Genomic DNA, 14281 nt, shown 5'->3' with positions numbered 1-14281 from the left:
TCTATAATTCATCCAAATACAGCAGCATTATTTTAAACAAAGATAGATCTTTATTAAGCACACAATTGCATATCAAAGGTTACAACACATTTGCATAAATACAAAAGTTTGAATGTCAGGGACTTTACACTGCATTCTAACAAATCAATATTTTCATTTTGGATCATGTGTAAGCTTATAAACAAGTTTTAATGACCAACAAAAAATAAGCTGTAGCCCTAAAAGAAGAAAACCTGACTGAGCCAGTCAGCTTGGTCTGTCGTCAGCCAGAACATCAGCAGCCCCGTCATCGTCACTAGACCTATCTTCAGTATCAGCTTCAGCATGTTGGGACACTGTGGGAGCAAAGGACAGAACAGTGAGGTTAAAATAACCTAAACTTAAAAAAAGTGAATTTTCAGTCAGGCCTGCGAGGACACACCTTGTGTTTTCCTGTACAGGTTTGCGTGTTGCTGAGGTTGGGCACATTTTCTGGTGGCTGAGTATTTGGGGGATCACAAGGTTTCATTTGCAGGGTGTCATCAGGTTCCTTCAGTTCCTGTGTGCACACAGAGTAGTTAAGTAGTGCGTGTGTTTGTTGTTTAACGTGTGCTCGTGTGTCTTCACATGCAAATGATCTTTTTTTTTTTTTTTTTTTTACATCAGACATTTCTGCAGAGCTCTGGTCCTCCTCCCTGTCTGTTGAGCTGCTGAGTGAATCTCTGTCACTGCTTAGAAAAGAGGAAACAGATACAGGTTTCGGTCAGCTCTGTCACTGCTCAGGTTGTTTTTATTGTTCAAGAGAAATCACAATTTATACACATAAGGACTTCTGCTTACCTGTCAGTATCGTAGTGAATGACTTGAGACAATAGATCGTCACAAAACTGAACCTTTATCTGCCTCCCTAAAAACATGCACAAATGGAAACAGGTGACTTGTTAAATTAAAAACAGGTTCTTTGAAGATGTTACTGATCTAATTCTGATTCAGATATAGAGACTGTACATGTCTCATTAACACTTACCTTCTCTTCCATCCTCCTCATTACTGTCATCATAAAACTCATAGAAAGCCTTGATCCTCTCCTGCTCCTGTTCCCAGTTCCTCTCCTCTTCGTTCTCGTCATCTGCCAGCGCTCCCAGCTCTGTGATCTCAGAGGCCTCGAGTTCAGTGTTGAAGAAGCTGTCATCAAGGGAGCCCAGGTATGAGGGGCTTGTGGTTTTGGGATCCTCTCTCTGCACCACAGTGTAGCTGTTGACGTCTTCTGCGGGACGCTGATTCACGTCTGGAGGAGGCATGCCTGCCTTGTCATTACCGTCTGTGGTTAACGGGTAATCGAACTGAAGAGTGTCAGTTTTTAACACATCAAACTCCCAACTGAGGAAATCTGCTGTATCTACTCTGTTTGTGATGCGATGGTCATCAGAGCTGCTCCTGCTGTCACCATAAAGCTGAGTGTCCTCCAGTTGCTTGTTGTTTTCAAGGTCGTGTGGGCACATATCGAAGAGGTCCTCATTGCTTTTCCTCACATAAAACTCTTCATCACTGGAGCTGTAGGAGTCACTCTCACCTGCCTCATCCCCATCATTATGCACCGTCACAGCTGCGTTGACCACCAAATGGGACACAATCTGTGGATTTCCTCTGTCTTGTTCTCCAGCTGCCACATCCAAGGACATCAGTGCATCAGCATCCATCTCTAAATCTCTGCTGTACAGACACTCATCGTCCTTTGTATCGGTGTCCTCAGCGCTGCCCAACCATGTTATATCTGTCACAGCTCTTTCCAGACAGGTACTCTGTTGTGCATATGAACTGCATTCAGATGTACAAGGCGAGGCATCCGAGTTACTGCCTTGAGTTCTCAGTCCATCTTCTACATATTCACATGAAGAGAAGTCTGAGGGATAATCTGCAAAGTGCTCGCCTGCCTCTTGGTGCTCGTCCCCTGAGAAATCCTTCATCTTCTCTTCATACTCTTCACTATCATCTTCAGAAGTGAGAACCTGCAGATTTTGCAGAGATATGCATGGAAACTCCGAACTGGCTGTCTCAGGATCATCCCCGTAAGAATTTTCAACCTCCTGGTCCGAACACAGGGTGAGAACGTTTTCCTCTTGTTCGGTTTTCATGCCCTCACACTCAGGATCAGATGAGTCCTCTTGCTTTTCTTCTTCCCTCTCTTGCTCGTCCTCTTCAGTCCCAGCACCTTGTGTCACCATCTTATTGCCACGTTCAGGGACTCTTTCAAAATAGGCCACCTCCTCATCGCGCTCACCCTCACTTTGCTCCTTGTTTCTAACTTGAGGGTTTTCAGCGCCCTGCGAGGCCAGAGGTTGTCCATCAGGGAACTCATTGCTGCAGAGAACTGACGTGAACAAATCCCCTGGTTTCTCTGCTGTTCCCACATCCTCGTCCTCATCCTCGTCAGCTTCTCCTGAGACACAACCTTCCTCTTCAGAATCTCCACCTGAGTTTATGCAATCCTCCTCTTGTGTTTTGTCCATGACCCCTACAATTTTAAAATCCTCCTCATCACTTCTATCATCGGTCTGCTCTTCATGAACGTCTTCAGCCGTGTACAGCACATCTTTAGCTTCGGTGCCAAACAACACAGCAGTCTCACCAGTTGCTTCCTGGAGCAGAGCCTCGTCTTTCTTTGTTGTTGAGTTTTTTGTCTCGTCTACCTCACACTTTTCATCGAAATTCAAATTCACGAAGTCCAAATCTCCTTCAGGGAATGATGGAACAGATGTCTCTGTAACAACACCATCAACTGTAAATTATCTTTATGTAAAAAGATTTAAAAAAAAATAATAATAAATACCAAAACACCAAAAAATGTTTCTTACCTGGAAATGCATCAGTAAAGATATCAGAAAAACTTTCCATCTTTGCAAATAGACAACTCAATAACTTATATTAGGCATTATATCAAGAGAGAAATGAATGCATTGCTGCAGATAAGCTCCTCTTTCAATAAGGAAGAGAACACGAAGTGACTTTCATCTGTTGCTGCTGCTGCAAGTGGCTTCCTGTCAAACAGACAATCACATATTCAAACTAAAACATTAAGTATGACTACTAATATCTACATCATATAAACCCACCATAAAAAGATGAAGGCGTAAGACAAGTTCTCTAGTTTTTCAAAGAAGTAAAATCACAAAAGTAATGTTTTGTGTTTTGTGTTGCTGTAGAAACGGAACTTCTTGAGCTCATGAAATTATGTCATGTTTGATGTGGTTTTGGTGTCAGACGCACAATGTAAACTCCAGCAGTCAGACTTGCAGTTCCTTCATGCTGAAACAGCTCAGGTTTATTGGTGTCTTATATTACTGAGAGGAGTGCAGTGCCACTTTGATCATGAGTTTAAGTCATTATAAAAGAACTATCATTAAATTTAGTCATAAAAATCAAGTAAAAGTACAGTTTTGAGTAAAAAGGTTAGTTGATGAACATGCTGAGGGGTCTACAGCTCATTGCGGAGGAGGTAGCGGTGGTTGGGCTTCAGGTCAACTTCTACAGGAAAATGATCACTCACTTCGAGAGCCTAAAGTCATCAAAGGAACAGAATTAGTGTTATGTTGAGTATAAACCTGAGGAGGTGTGTTTCTTTGTCAGGTTTACCTGTGCCTCAGTGAGATGGAAATTCTCTTTAAAGTTGAATGGTTGAGCTGAACCGGGAACTATTCCGGAAATAATCTCCCGTCCATGCACAATGATCCTGTTTGAAAATGTGAACACATCATTGTAGGACATAAAATCTTCTTACATGATCAGTGTCTTCAAAGCACCTAGAGAGTGATAATATAACGTGCAAAATGCGTTGTCATTATAAAATACGTGAGAATTCAAAACAGCTGTTGACTCGCTCAGTTTTCAGCAGCTGCTGACCTGTCGTAGGCACAGTGTGTCTTCTCCCGCACTGTGGTGTCCTGCTCATCTCCAATTAGCCAGCGAAATTTGGGGTCACTCCTCAAACGTATGGCTCTCCAGCCCTTGACCGTGACGTAGCTGCAGCCGGCATTCAGGTCACCCAAGATCATCACATTCTGGAGTGAATGAAAGGAAGCAAAAAAAGGATGTTCAAAAGCTTGAAGTTACTACTCATAAATCATAAAGAAAAAACAACATGAATCTAAACTGAGGAATCTGATCAAGATAGCAATAGAAAAGTGCAAAATGAGTAGAAAAAAAAAACTTGATGACAATGATGTGGTATAACTTACATCAGTCTTCCACTTCTTGTAAATCCCTTTGAAGACCGTGTACAGTTCATCAATCTCCTTCATGGCATTTTTTGGACAGGTGTGCTGCCCAATCAGGACAAAATCCTTCACCACTGAAAACAAACACAATGACCGTCATGACACATCTTGAATGTTTTATTCCACTCCCAAATCTAATGCCAGATTGAACATATTTTATTAATTAGTGATGTAGAACAAAGAGAAAAGAGATTATTCTTTTCAGTGTACATATTTTTCTACTGTTACTAAGGCTTCTGATAGTTGAAACAGGTTCAGGTTTCTCTTTCATGCCTCTGAAGCCAACCAAAGTTTTTTGTGAAGTTTCTTTCACTTTGAACTTTACACTTGATTTACCCTTTTTATCTGATCATCACTTTCCCTTAGCATGGGCATATAGGCCAGAGTTATTGTTTATTGTTTGTCATATTTTTTTTACTTAACAGGCTGAGATGGGATTCACCTGTTACGTTCACCTCCAGTGTTGGCTCAGTCTCAGCTTTTCACTTAGATTAATGAAAGTGAGAAAGTTTCATAAATAAATAAATGCTGATTTATTTTGGGTCTAAAAAGTTAGCCACCCCAACACACAGCTCTTGAAGACTTATGTTTCCATGGTAACAGTCAGTGACACCTGCTGACTAGTGTCTCCAAATGACAACAGAAAAGGAGAACATGGCACGCAAGTTGTGATTTGTCAACAGTGCTGTGGAGCGAGTAATGAGAAGAGTTTTAAGAGGCTACAGAAACCTGTTTTACAGCACTCGTTCAGATTTACTACTGTATATATTGGGACACTCTTCCATGAATTTGAACAGATGGCAAACGTTTTCTGCTGGAGTAAGCAGCACTGAGTGGTTCTATGTGGTTACACTGTCAACCATGTTTATTTTTTTTTATTTTAAAGAAAGTCTAACGTTTTCTAGACTATTTGGCAGATTGGTGCCACTTAAGATAGTCAAGGACCAGACAGCTTTGTAAATCTCACGTCTGACTACTACTTAGACGGTCACATAGATGCGTCATAGCGGGGATACTGATGTATACTTCTGTACAATCGTTTAAATCCAAAGAAGTCTTTCCATGTATCCTTACATGTCGTAGGGGAGATGAAGCGGATGATAAACGGCTCTCTGGAGAAAACATCTGTTTTATTGGCTCCCGCTCCTTCTAGTCTAGGATACTGATAGTGCTCTTTGACCTTCAGCACGTTGTTCCTGCAGATAATGACAGAGAAGAGGGACTTGGACATGTTGTCCATTTACAGAAACGAGTCATGTTGGCTGATCAGCATGGGTTACCTGAAAATGTAGACGTACTGCTCCTTGTAGGTGTTCCTCCCCAGCCTTTCACTTTCCACATAAGAATAGGAGTTGGATTTGTCAAATCTGCTGACAGCAACATGAGTGACATTATGTTCAAGCTGTTGTTTAGTAGATTTTTTTTTTTTTTAAATTTTTGACAGACTTTATAAAGCAGTTACCTGTTAAGATCCTCAACCAAAGTTGGTATTACTTCTCCTTTAGTGTCTCGGACCTCCTGAATGAGACACAAGTCACATCTAGAAAGAATCTTGGGAGCAAAAAGGAAAAAAGCTCCATCAGCTGTCCAGTTCAGTGTAACATGTTGTTCCAGTTGTTGTTATAAACATACAGTAGAGTACCTTTCGTAGAATCCCCATAACCTTCTTGTTGTTTGCCTTTGATTCACCAAAGCTCTGAACATTAAAAGCACAGATTTTCAGGGACGATGTGACGCTCAGCACACACAGCCCCAGCACAAACAGCAGCTCTGCGGTCCTCATCGTGCAGACAAGTATTGTTCTGTAAGTAAACGACAGTTTGGTAAGATCCCGTTTCTCACCTTGTGAAATATGTTACAGAAACTTTTAACCACACTCCTACCTTCTGTGAGACTGTCACCGGCAGACTGACCCCAGGCCAGCGAAGATCCATCTCTTCAATGGCCAGTGGTGTATTTGGGGGAACATGCAGGTAAATGTGGGTGAAAGACAGGGGCTGCAGATGTGTGTGGTGGATGTGCTGTGTCAGTGCCTGGTGAGAATGGAGCTTCATCTGGAACAGTTATAACGAACAATGACTCCATCCAACAGTTCAGCTTTGAGTGTGTTTTGTCTCTAAGTTTGAGTGTAATCACACAATAGATGCTGCCATGTGCCATGACACTTTCATGAACATTTGTGTAGCTGGTAGTTACCACACAGTGCTATCATACCACATCAATGAGACAATACCGATTAAAGGTGCGGCCTCAACTGATGGTTCTCTGTTGTAATGCGATGCATGTGATATTTGCATTGAAAATCTTTAACACTTATGACAGTTTTATTTGTATTTGGAAGTAAAATAGTGATTTTTCTGTCAAATTCTTGTTTTGGACCAACTGAAAGCAGTAATGCAGTGATAATATAATTTGTTTTATATCAAATCTGAATCTAAAAACTAACCAGTAAACTGTCAAAATAAATGTACTGGAGTAAAACATTTCCCTCTGAAATGTAGTAGGAATACATATTCTCAAGTACCTTCAAATTACACTTTAGTACAGCACTTTAGTAAATGTACTGTTGCTTTCAACAACAGCTGAGGAGAATATGAGCTTGTTACCCCTAAGAAAATAAATATCAGTCAGCGGATGATGAAGATCAAAATAAAAAATAAATGATACTGTTGTGAAGATGAGACAATTCATATTCACAAGATATGTCAAAGGTATTTACCACCTACTTTAGTGTGATCATTCTTAAAAAAAAGCAGCATTAAATCTAGACTTTGATCAGTTATTCAATCAATTAAATCAATATTGTGAGATTATGTTTAATTTCAATCTATGGTCTCACTAAAATTTATTTATTTATTTATTTATTTTAACTTGACAAACAGTAAAATCTGTTAGTCACAGTATATTTTCACACTCAACTTATTTAATTTGATGTATACAACTCTTTTATTGTGTGTCTCTGAATCTAAAACAACTCCCCCAACACCCCATAGCAGTGATGTAATCCCACCATAGCAACAGCTGGCTTGTTTTGTTCTTTTAGGTTATAGAAAATGCATGGCAGCGAGGACAGAGAACACTGCACCTATTATAAAAAGGCATTTCTTCTGACATGTTTTGTTTTTTAATCTGTGGACCTGTATATTGTGATTTTCATGTGGCTGACCAGGTCATTGTTGATGTCTAGTGCACCACATCATGCAGGGCACCCAAATAAACAAACCCATCAATCAAAATATATTGTTTTTTAATGAGTCAAGGTGGTGCTGCTGACCAAGTAATCCGTTTACAGTACAAAAGACACTTCCTATTTTTCTATTATTCTGATATTTAGACTCACAATTTCTTAAAATGACATTAATGTTTGTCACTGTGAGCGGCAAACAGCTTGCAAACATTACAAACAAGCATGTACATGTACAGTTCATCCTCCACAGATCAACACAACTTTATCTCACATGACACTTTGAGTTCCAAATATGAAAACATATAAAATACTACAATCTATAACAACAACAATATTCCTGAGCAGTGACAATATCATATCGGTCTAAAACAGCCCGAGTGTTGAGGCGAGCGCATTTCCATGAGATAGTCTTCGATACGTGTCTCTATGTCTGAGTACAGGTCTTCAACTTGCTCCCTGAAGGGGGGATGCCACAACCACAACATGGCAACCCCTGCTACAGCGAGCAGTAGAAGGAAGAACACACACACTCTCCACCAGGACACGAACTGTGTCTAAACAGAAAGGACAGAAACATCAAAGTTACATAGATGATGTACATAGAAAATAGAGTTATCACTTTATTTCTGGTTTTGCAGCAAGGAGGTCACTGCAGCAAAAAAATCATATTGGTGCAGAAAGTGTGAAACAGGTCATAATTGCTGGCTGTCATTGTGAGGGCAAACCTGAGCTTTTGAGTACTGCAAGGGCATTGAGTCTCAAATTCCCTTAAATGCACACACGCACGCACGCACGCACGCACGCACACACACACACACACACACACACACACACACACACACACACACACACACACACACACACACACACACACACACACACACACACACACACACACACACACACACACACTACTCACTGGTCTCCTGCGGCGGTGGCTGAGTTGCCGGAGTTCGTCTCTGCACTGCGACAGCCGGGCCTGGCTGGACTGACACTCCTGCTCGATAACATGCAGCTCCATCTGCAGCTCCTCACACTGCACGAGCGCACGGGGACACACACACACGCACACGCACACACACACACACACACACACACACACACACACACACACACACACACACACACACACACACACACACACACACACACACACACACACACACACACACCATATGGAACAAGATCATGCAGATAATCTTTAGAGACGCATTTAAAAAGATTTGATTTAAAGCTTGAGGTGTCACATGTTTTTATCTACACAATGTTTTCGTGATATAAGAGCTTACATAATAATTTGCATCCTGAGAATATTTTTAAAACAGGTTTGATACATATTTGAAACATATTTGCAATTCAATTTGAAAAAACAAACAAGTGGTTAACAAGTTAACCTCAATATAGAATTGGATCTCTCTAAAATGAGCCATGATCGTCATGTGCATCTTGAACCATTTTGAATAATATTTCCTTTAAGGACATTATCCATCTGCCTCGGCACATTTGCAAAAGCTGTAAAGGAGGGGATATTTTTTTTTCTTACCTCAGCTACTAGACTTATGAATATTTTATTTTGTGATACACTTAACTGTAATGTTACTTGTGTGGCAGTTTATGTGATATCCTCACTTTACCTCTCGCTCTTTGAGCTGGAGTTTCTCCTGAGTGTGTCGGAGCTGCTCCTCCATAAGAGTGTCTTTCCTCACAGTCAGTTGTGGCTCTGCTTCCTCTGATGTAAAACATTCCTGCATCATGACGTCCTGACTCTCATTGCAGCCATCTGAGAAACCAAAGCATTTTAAATACATAAGCTATGTTGAATTTGAAGTTTTTTTTAAATGTTACAACTCGGGGTTTAGTTGGAGAATTACTCCCATGTAAATGCCAATAATGGCTTCACATTGACCCTTAACAAAACATGACTCAAACGTCTTGCCTGTAAGGTGCTGGATTTCTTCTCTTAAAGTCTGGTTTTCCTCTTCCAGCAGGCAAGTATTGTACTGCTTTTCTTGCTTTAGTGACATCACTTCCTCCCTCAGCTCGTCCTCTCTGGCTCTGGACAACTGCACGAGACACATGTTTTTTTACAACCATTTACATTCAAAGTTCTGATCAGGCACATTGCCACAGTATACCTTACCTCCACTTGGTTTTGCAGCTGTTGCAGTTGTTCATTACTGAGGTGTTGTTTTTCTCTGAGCTGTTCAGAGTTCCGCTTCAGCTCCTCATAAAGGCTCTGCCACCTCAGGGCCTCCATCTTTGCTGTAGTGAGGGCTTCCTGATGGTGAAAACATGTCTTCAGAAATCAACTGTATAATTACACTGTAACAAACCAAAAAACTCAGTGACATTTATGTATTTCTCTGTAGTCTAATATATATATATAAAAAAGAATGTGTTTGGACTTTTAGATGCCAGGTGACCTGCAGTGTGTCAGCCTTGCTGAGCGCCTCAGTTTTCTGCTGTGTGGCCTTCTGCAGGGCAACCACGGCCTTCTCCTCATACACCATTCTCTGCTTCTCCATCTGCAGCACCACTTTCTTCACACCATCTTTTGGAAACTTCTGTAGGGACACAACACTGCTGACTTTGACCTACAAATGCTTGTGGGGTGAGATGCAAACCACTCTGTAGACGCTGCACTAACAGAGTTATGTCAGAGCAGCGTAGAGCAGGGCTTGTTTTAGGAAGGAATAAATGTTTGACATGTTACAAAGAAAATATAATAAACACTCAGTAGTTGAACTAGCTTCTTCTTACCTGCACACAGACTTGCAGCTGCGCTTCCAGAGCCTTGATCTGGTTTCTCAGCAGGTCTTCACTGCAGTGAGACTGTGTGGGTTGGAGAGGAAATGAATGACTATCATGCTGTAATCTGCTGATGTAAAATAAATGGTTCATGTGCAAAAATCTGTGACAGCAGGCTGTTTCACAGTCTTCAGTCACAGGTGCACAAAGAGAACTTGCAGAATCAGTGAGCCTGAAGAAAGATAACAATATCTGCATGTGCTGCAACACTACTGTTTTAAGTGTGTAAAAGGACACAAGTTACCTCGTTTTAATGTGCCTCAGTGAGAAACAACTTTCACAGATGGAAAGCTTAAATTATTTTAAGTAAATAAATTCTCGATCCTGAATTGTTAAAACCAAATTAAAAATATTAAAACAAAAATAGGAAGCACCAATAATTGTGTTTCATTCATTACAGCCAGAGTTGCCAAAAGAGAGCTAATGAGGATTCACAGCACCTCAAATAAACTAACTGACTGGCCCGCCCTTCCTGTGTAAGAACAACAGCTTGTGCTCGTCCTATGCAGTGTGGACTAGAGCGGAAGCAGGTAGCTCCAAACCACAGCCTGCAGAGGCTTTCCTGTGGCAACAGCAGTCACACACTGCATGCTACACAACTGTGACAAAGAAATGTTCAGAGCAATATCCACAGTGACCCTTATAGAAAGAGATATATCAGTCTTTGGAAACTGTAAAACACTTGACAGAGAGTCTCACCGTCCATATTTTGTTTGAGGAGTTCAGGAGGTTTGTCGTGCTCTGTTGAAGGGCCGCCAGCTTCTTCTTCACTGCCTCCTCCCTCCACAACGCCTCCTAACAGAAAACAAGTAGTTACAACAACAAACAAATGTTCGGTTTAACTTGTTACCTGACGTTTAAAATAAATTATTCTATTAAATAAGTTATCGGGTTCTTAAGTAACTTTTTTTTTTTTTTTTATTTTTTTTTTTTTTTTACCTTTGCTTAACAACATTCGTTCTATTTAAAGTTATGATGATGTGACATTTGCCACCACATGCTACCTGCTGTTAATGCAAAACCAATTAGCCTTAGACAGTGTAACAGCCACTGTATCTACTTTATCAGGGATCGGTGAACATTTAAAATGTAGTGTAACAGTACAAGTAAAGAAAAGTTTTAGGAGGGTCAATCTTTTATATACAGTCTATGGTTACACAACAAAATCTTGCTGAAGTTTGCAAACATTGGCTAACCTTTAGCCAGCCAAGTAGAGCTAAAGTTTCCTAAAATTAGTTTCCATCAGTTGCTGGTCACAAATGAGTATGTCTGATTGTGAAAACTTGAGGGTAAGGGAATTTTATGGCAAATAAATGTTTCTTTTCATTTATTAAATGGACGATGTCTTACTTTTTCCTTCAAAAACATAGTTTTGCTTTAAATGAATAACAAGTCAGAGCTCAGGATGGACTTGGATGTTTAGTTTACCTGCAAGTAGTCAGCCAACCTCTGAACATCCTATAATGAGAGAGATAAGAGACATTGAAAACAGTTTAACTTCGCGATTTTTAATTAAAAAAAAAAAAAAAAAAAAGCCTTTGGTAACAAAATTGGCATTAGATTACAGAAATAGGGATTAGACTGTGGGGACCTAACCCGACCCTAAAGCTAACCTGTGACCTCTACCTGCCCCTGAGCCTTGTAATCTAATGTCTACCATGAAAAGAGCAGAAACTTACTGATTCCTTGACAGTAACAAGGCCCAACCTGAATGGAAGAAAATATCTTATTAGAGAAAAATACAAAACATTGGTCACAGCCACTTCTCATACTAAGTTAGAGATGAATAGGTTGCAAGAAGATTTCAATTAAACTCACTCTGTCTGCACGCTGGTCTCTCTTAGTATCTTTTTTTGAGGAATATTTTCAGTTTTCATGGATGATCTTTGGTGAATCTTTTCTGTCTGAATGAATGTTTTGATGTTTGTCTTTTGAACTATGAGGAAAAGAGAGAGATAAAAAAAAAGGCTTTTTATGATGAAAGATCAAGCATTATTTGATCCTGTTAAAATGTTGCACAACTGGCAGTAATTTTACCATTAAAACTACTGTCTCTTTTATGTATGGTTGTCGTTCGATGCTGGTTTGATTCCATTATCACTGGTGTGGCGGTAGATGCTTGCTTCCTTGCATGACCTTTGTCTTGCCTCATCAGCGATATCTGTTCTGACCATAATGAAGCCTGAGGAAATGAGAGGAGAAAAGATGCAGGTATGGTTTCCAGTTGACTTATGAAACAACAAAAAATTGATGAGTTGATATTACTGTCAAGGTCATCTGAAAGGATCTTTTACCCATTTGTTGGTGCTTGGATTATCAGTTACGCTGCTGTGTGGCGTTAAAATGATCACTGGTTGCTCATTAGCAGGGAGACTATTTTGTCTATTTGTATGCAGTGTCTTAGATTTGCTGCTTGAACTGTAATATTTCATTGAAAATGTCTTTGCAGAACGGTTTGTAGACTTGGAGGCACATGGCTCTGGGCTCACTGATCTCCTCTTCAGAAACTCCTGATGCCTCTTTTCCTTCTGTCCGTTCTTTATCAGTCTTATGTCAAGTTCTCTCGAAGGGCTCCGGCATAAAGTCACGTTGTTACGTCCTCGTAAGTGTTCACGTTTCGCCGCTCTGATCTCCACTATTTGGTCAAAGTCTTTCACTGGGGAGGGCTGTGTTCCACTGAGAGCCGGGGCGTCCATGGCAGCTCCTCTAGCTGTTATGCAGCCTCAACCCTACAATGACAGAGTATCAGGAGACTGATTATAACTATTTCTAACAATTAAATATATAGCATTAAAACAGTTGGGTTGGAATTATCCAATTTATTGATGTTTTGAGTAGCTAAAATGTAGGATTTTTAGGTGTTGCTGGTGCAGTATGATAGCTCAAATGTTACATATGAAGAAAGTCTATATGAGCTGTAAACTATTAGCTTCTCAGTTTGATAAAAGTGACTGACTCAAATTTAAAAAGGTCACTGATAAAGTCTGGAATAAGTTTGTATTTCCCAAACACTGCTGACATTTTAACCTCAAACCTTTTACAGGCCTAAACAAAAGAAAGTTAGTGAGGTGTAGCCTATCACCAGATTGTACTCCAAAATGATGTGAGCTGTCAACACAAAATACAGTGAAATGTAAAGCCTGACGAGTATTTTTGACATTTAGGATATTCTGGCTCAGCAATACATTTTCTCTGTGAACCGTGCAGGACTGCTGTAGTCCAACCAGCTGCAATAGTAGCTTGTAGAAATACTAGTACAGTAGCTGTTATCTTTTAAGAGAGCACCACAGTTGTCAAAGACAGACCAGGCCCTGTTAATTACGACTGTGGAAGGGAAAAAGTGCAAGATAATACGCAGACAAAATACAGCTAAATAAGCAAGAAACTGATAACGCTTACCTACTGAGCCATCTCATACAGTGGGGGAAAACTCCTCATGAGGTGGCTAAGAAGTCATCCATTTTCTCACTCTTCTGAAAGAGCGTCTGTGGTTTTGTCTGTGTTTCACATGTAGCTGCTTCTGTTGAGCATAATTTTACAGGAAGTGAAGAGAACCACAGCGTCATATGTTCCTCTATCTCACCAGCCACTCACACAAAACTGATGCCATGCACGGGTGGGCCCCAAGATTACAGACAGATCCAGCCAATTCCCCCTGCATGCTGTCTGGGACCGAACATAGCACTTGGTAGAGAGAGCTGTGTTGTGTGTATGTGGTTGCCTTTTGGAAAGTTGGTTAAGAGCAGCGGTCTTATTTCTTATTGAAATGGGTTAATGAGTGATAAATCTGTCTATGATGATATAGAGCTATTCAAACTCAATAGCAAGAGGACCAGATAGGAAAATCACTTTGAGCTTGAGGTCCACACAGAATATTTTGTCAATTAATGGCTACAAATAACTTATTTTTTGTATCATATTGAGACAACAAAATACGAACCCCAACCCCAACATAGGGAAACAATATTGGCCTCTTTATGATAGAAGCATACGCTTCTATCACAGAAGCTTACGCTTATAGCAGGATCATATT

General features: G+C 40.3%; 2 protein-coding genes across 3 annotated transcripts; both read right to left on the bottom strand.

The window, feature by feature from the left end:
* Positions 1-27: 27 nt before the first annotated feature.
* Positions 28-2994, bottom strand: LOC138615380 (protein starmaker-like). 2 transcript variants are annotated; one of them, XM_069688966.1, is made up of 6 exons: positions 2835-2994; positions 1007-2740; positions 820-886; positions 641-710; positions 422-538; positions 28-335 (listed from the first exon to the last, which is right to left on the bottom strand). In XM_069688966.1, exons 1-6 carry the CDS (start codon positions 2872-2874, stop codon positions 219-221), a joined length of 2145 nt encoding a protein of 714 aa, XP_069545067.1. In that variant the 5' UTR covers positions 2875-2994; the 3' UTR covers positions 28-218. The 2 variants fall into 2 exon arrangements, with proteins under 2 accessions (XP_069545067.1, XP_069545068.1); XM_069688967.1 differs by having other exon boundaries at positions 641-707.
* A 251-nt stretch (positions 2995-3245) lies between these two features.
* On the bottom strand, positions 3246-13767 carry LOC138615510 (TRAF3-interacting JNK-activating modulator-like). Its single transcript, XM_069689176.1, has 22 exons — positions 13648-13767; positions 12543-12977; positions 12286-12430; positions 12067-12184; positions 11928-11955; positions 11677-11706; positions 10948-11043; positions 10201-10272; positions 9864-10004; positions 9581-9718; positions 9377-9503; positions 9075-9220; positions 8360-8476; positions 7796-7994; positions 5896-6095; positions 5716-5804; positions 5534-5623; positions 5328-5449; positions 4215-4327; positions 3880-4037; positions 3613-3709; positions 3246-3535 (listed from the first exon to the last, which is right to left on the bottom strand). The coding sequence occupies exons 2-22, from the start codon at positions 12942-12944 to the stop codon at positions 3455-3457; spliced, it is 2709 nt and encodes a 902-aa protein (XP_069545277.1). The 5' UTR covers positions 12945-12977; positions 13648-13767; the 3' UTR covers positions 3246-3454.
* Positions 13768-14281: the final 514 nt, after the last annotated feature.

This window comes from Brachyistius frenatus, unplaced genomic scaffold (genome assembly GCF_029030835.1).
Source record: "Brachyistius frenatus isolate BFR_SWC_R1_liver_20210118 unplaced genomic scaffold, ASM2903083v1 Contig_6, whole genome shotgun sequence".
In the NCBI taxonomy this organism is placed as follows: domain Eukaryota; kingdom Metazoa; phylum Chordata; class Actinopteri; family Embiotocidae; genus Brachyistius; species Brachyistius frenatus.
The sequence above is the reverse complement of the archived record's forward strand: the minus strand, read 5'-3'. Positions and strand labels throughout refer to the sequence as shown.

Coding starts and splice junctions, on each gene's coding strand:
- LOC138615380 (XM_069688966.1), bottom strand. CDS start 2,874: ATGGAAAGTTTTTCTGATATCTTTACTGATGCATTTCCAG. Junction 887..1,006: donor TGAGGAGGATGGAAGAGAAG/GTAAGTGTTAAT, acceptor GCATGTTTTTAG/GGAGGCAGATAAAGGTTCAG. Junction 711..819: donor ATTCACTACGATACTGACAG/GTAAGCAGAAGT, acceptor CTCTTTTCTAAG/CAGTGACAGAGATTCACTCA.
- LOC138615510 (XM_069689176.1), bottom strand. CDS start 12,944: ATGGACGCCCCGGCTCTCAGTGGAACACAGCCCTCCCCAGTGAAAGAC. Junction 11,956..12,066: donor GAGACCAGCGTGCAGACAGA/GTGAGTTTAATT, acceptor TCTTCCATTCAG/GTTGGGCCTTGTTACTGTCA. Junction 4,038..4,214: donor ACAAGAAGTGGAAGACTGAT/GTAAGTTATACC, acceptor CATTCACTCCAG/AATGTGATGATCTTGGGTGA.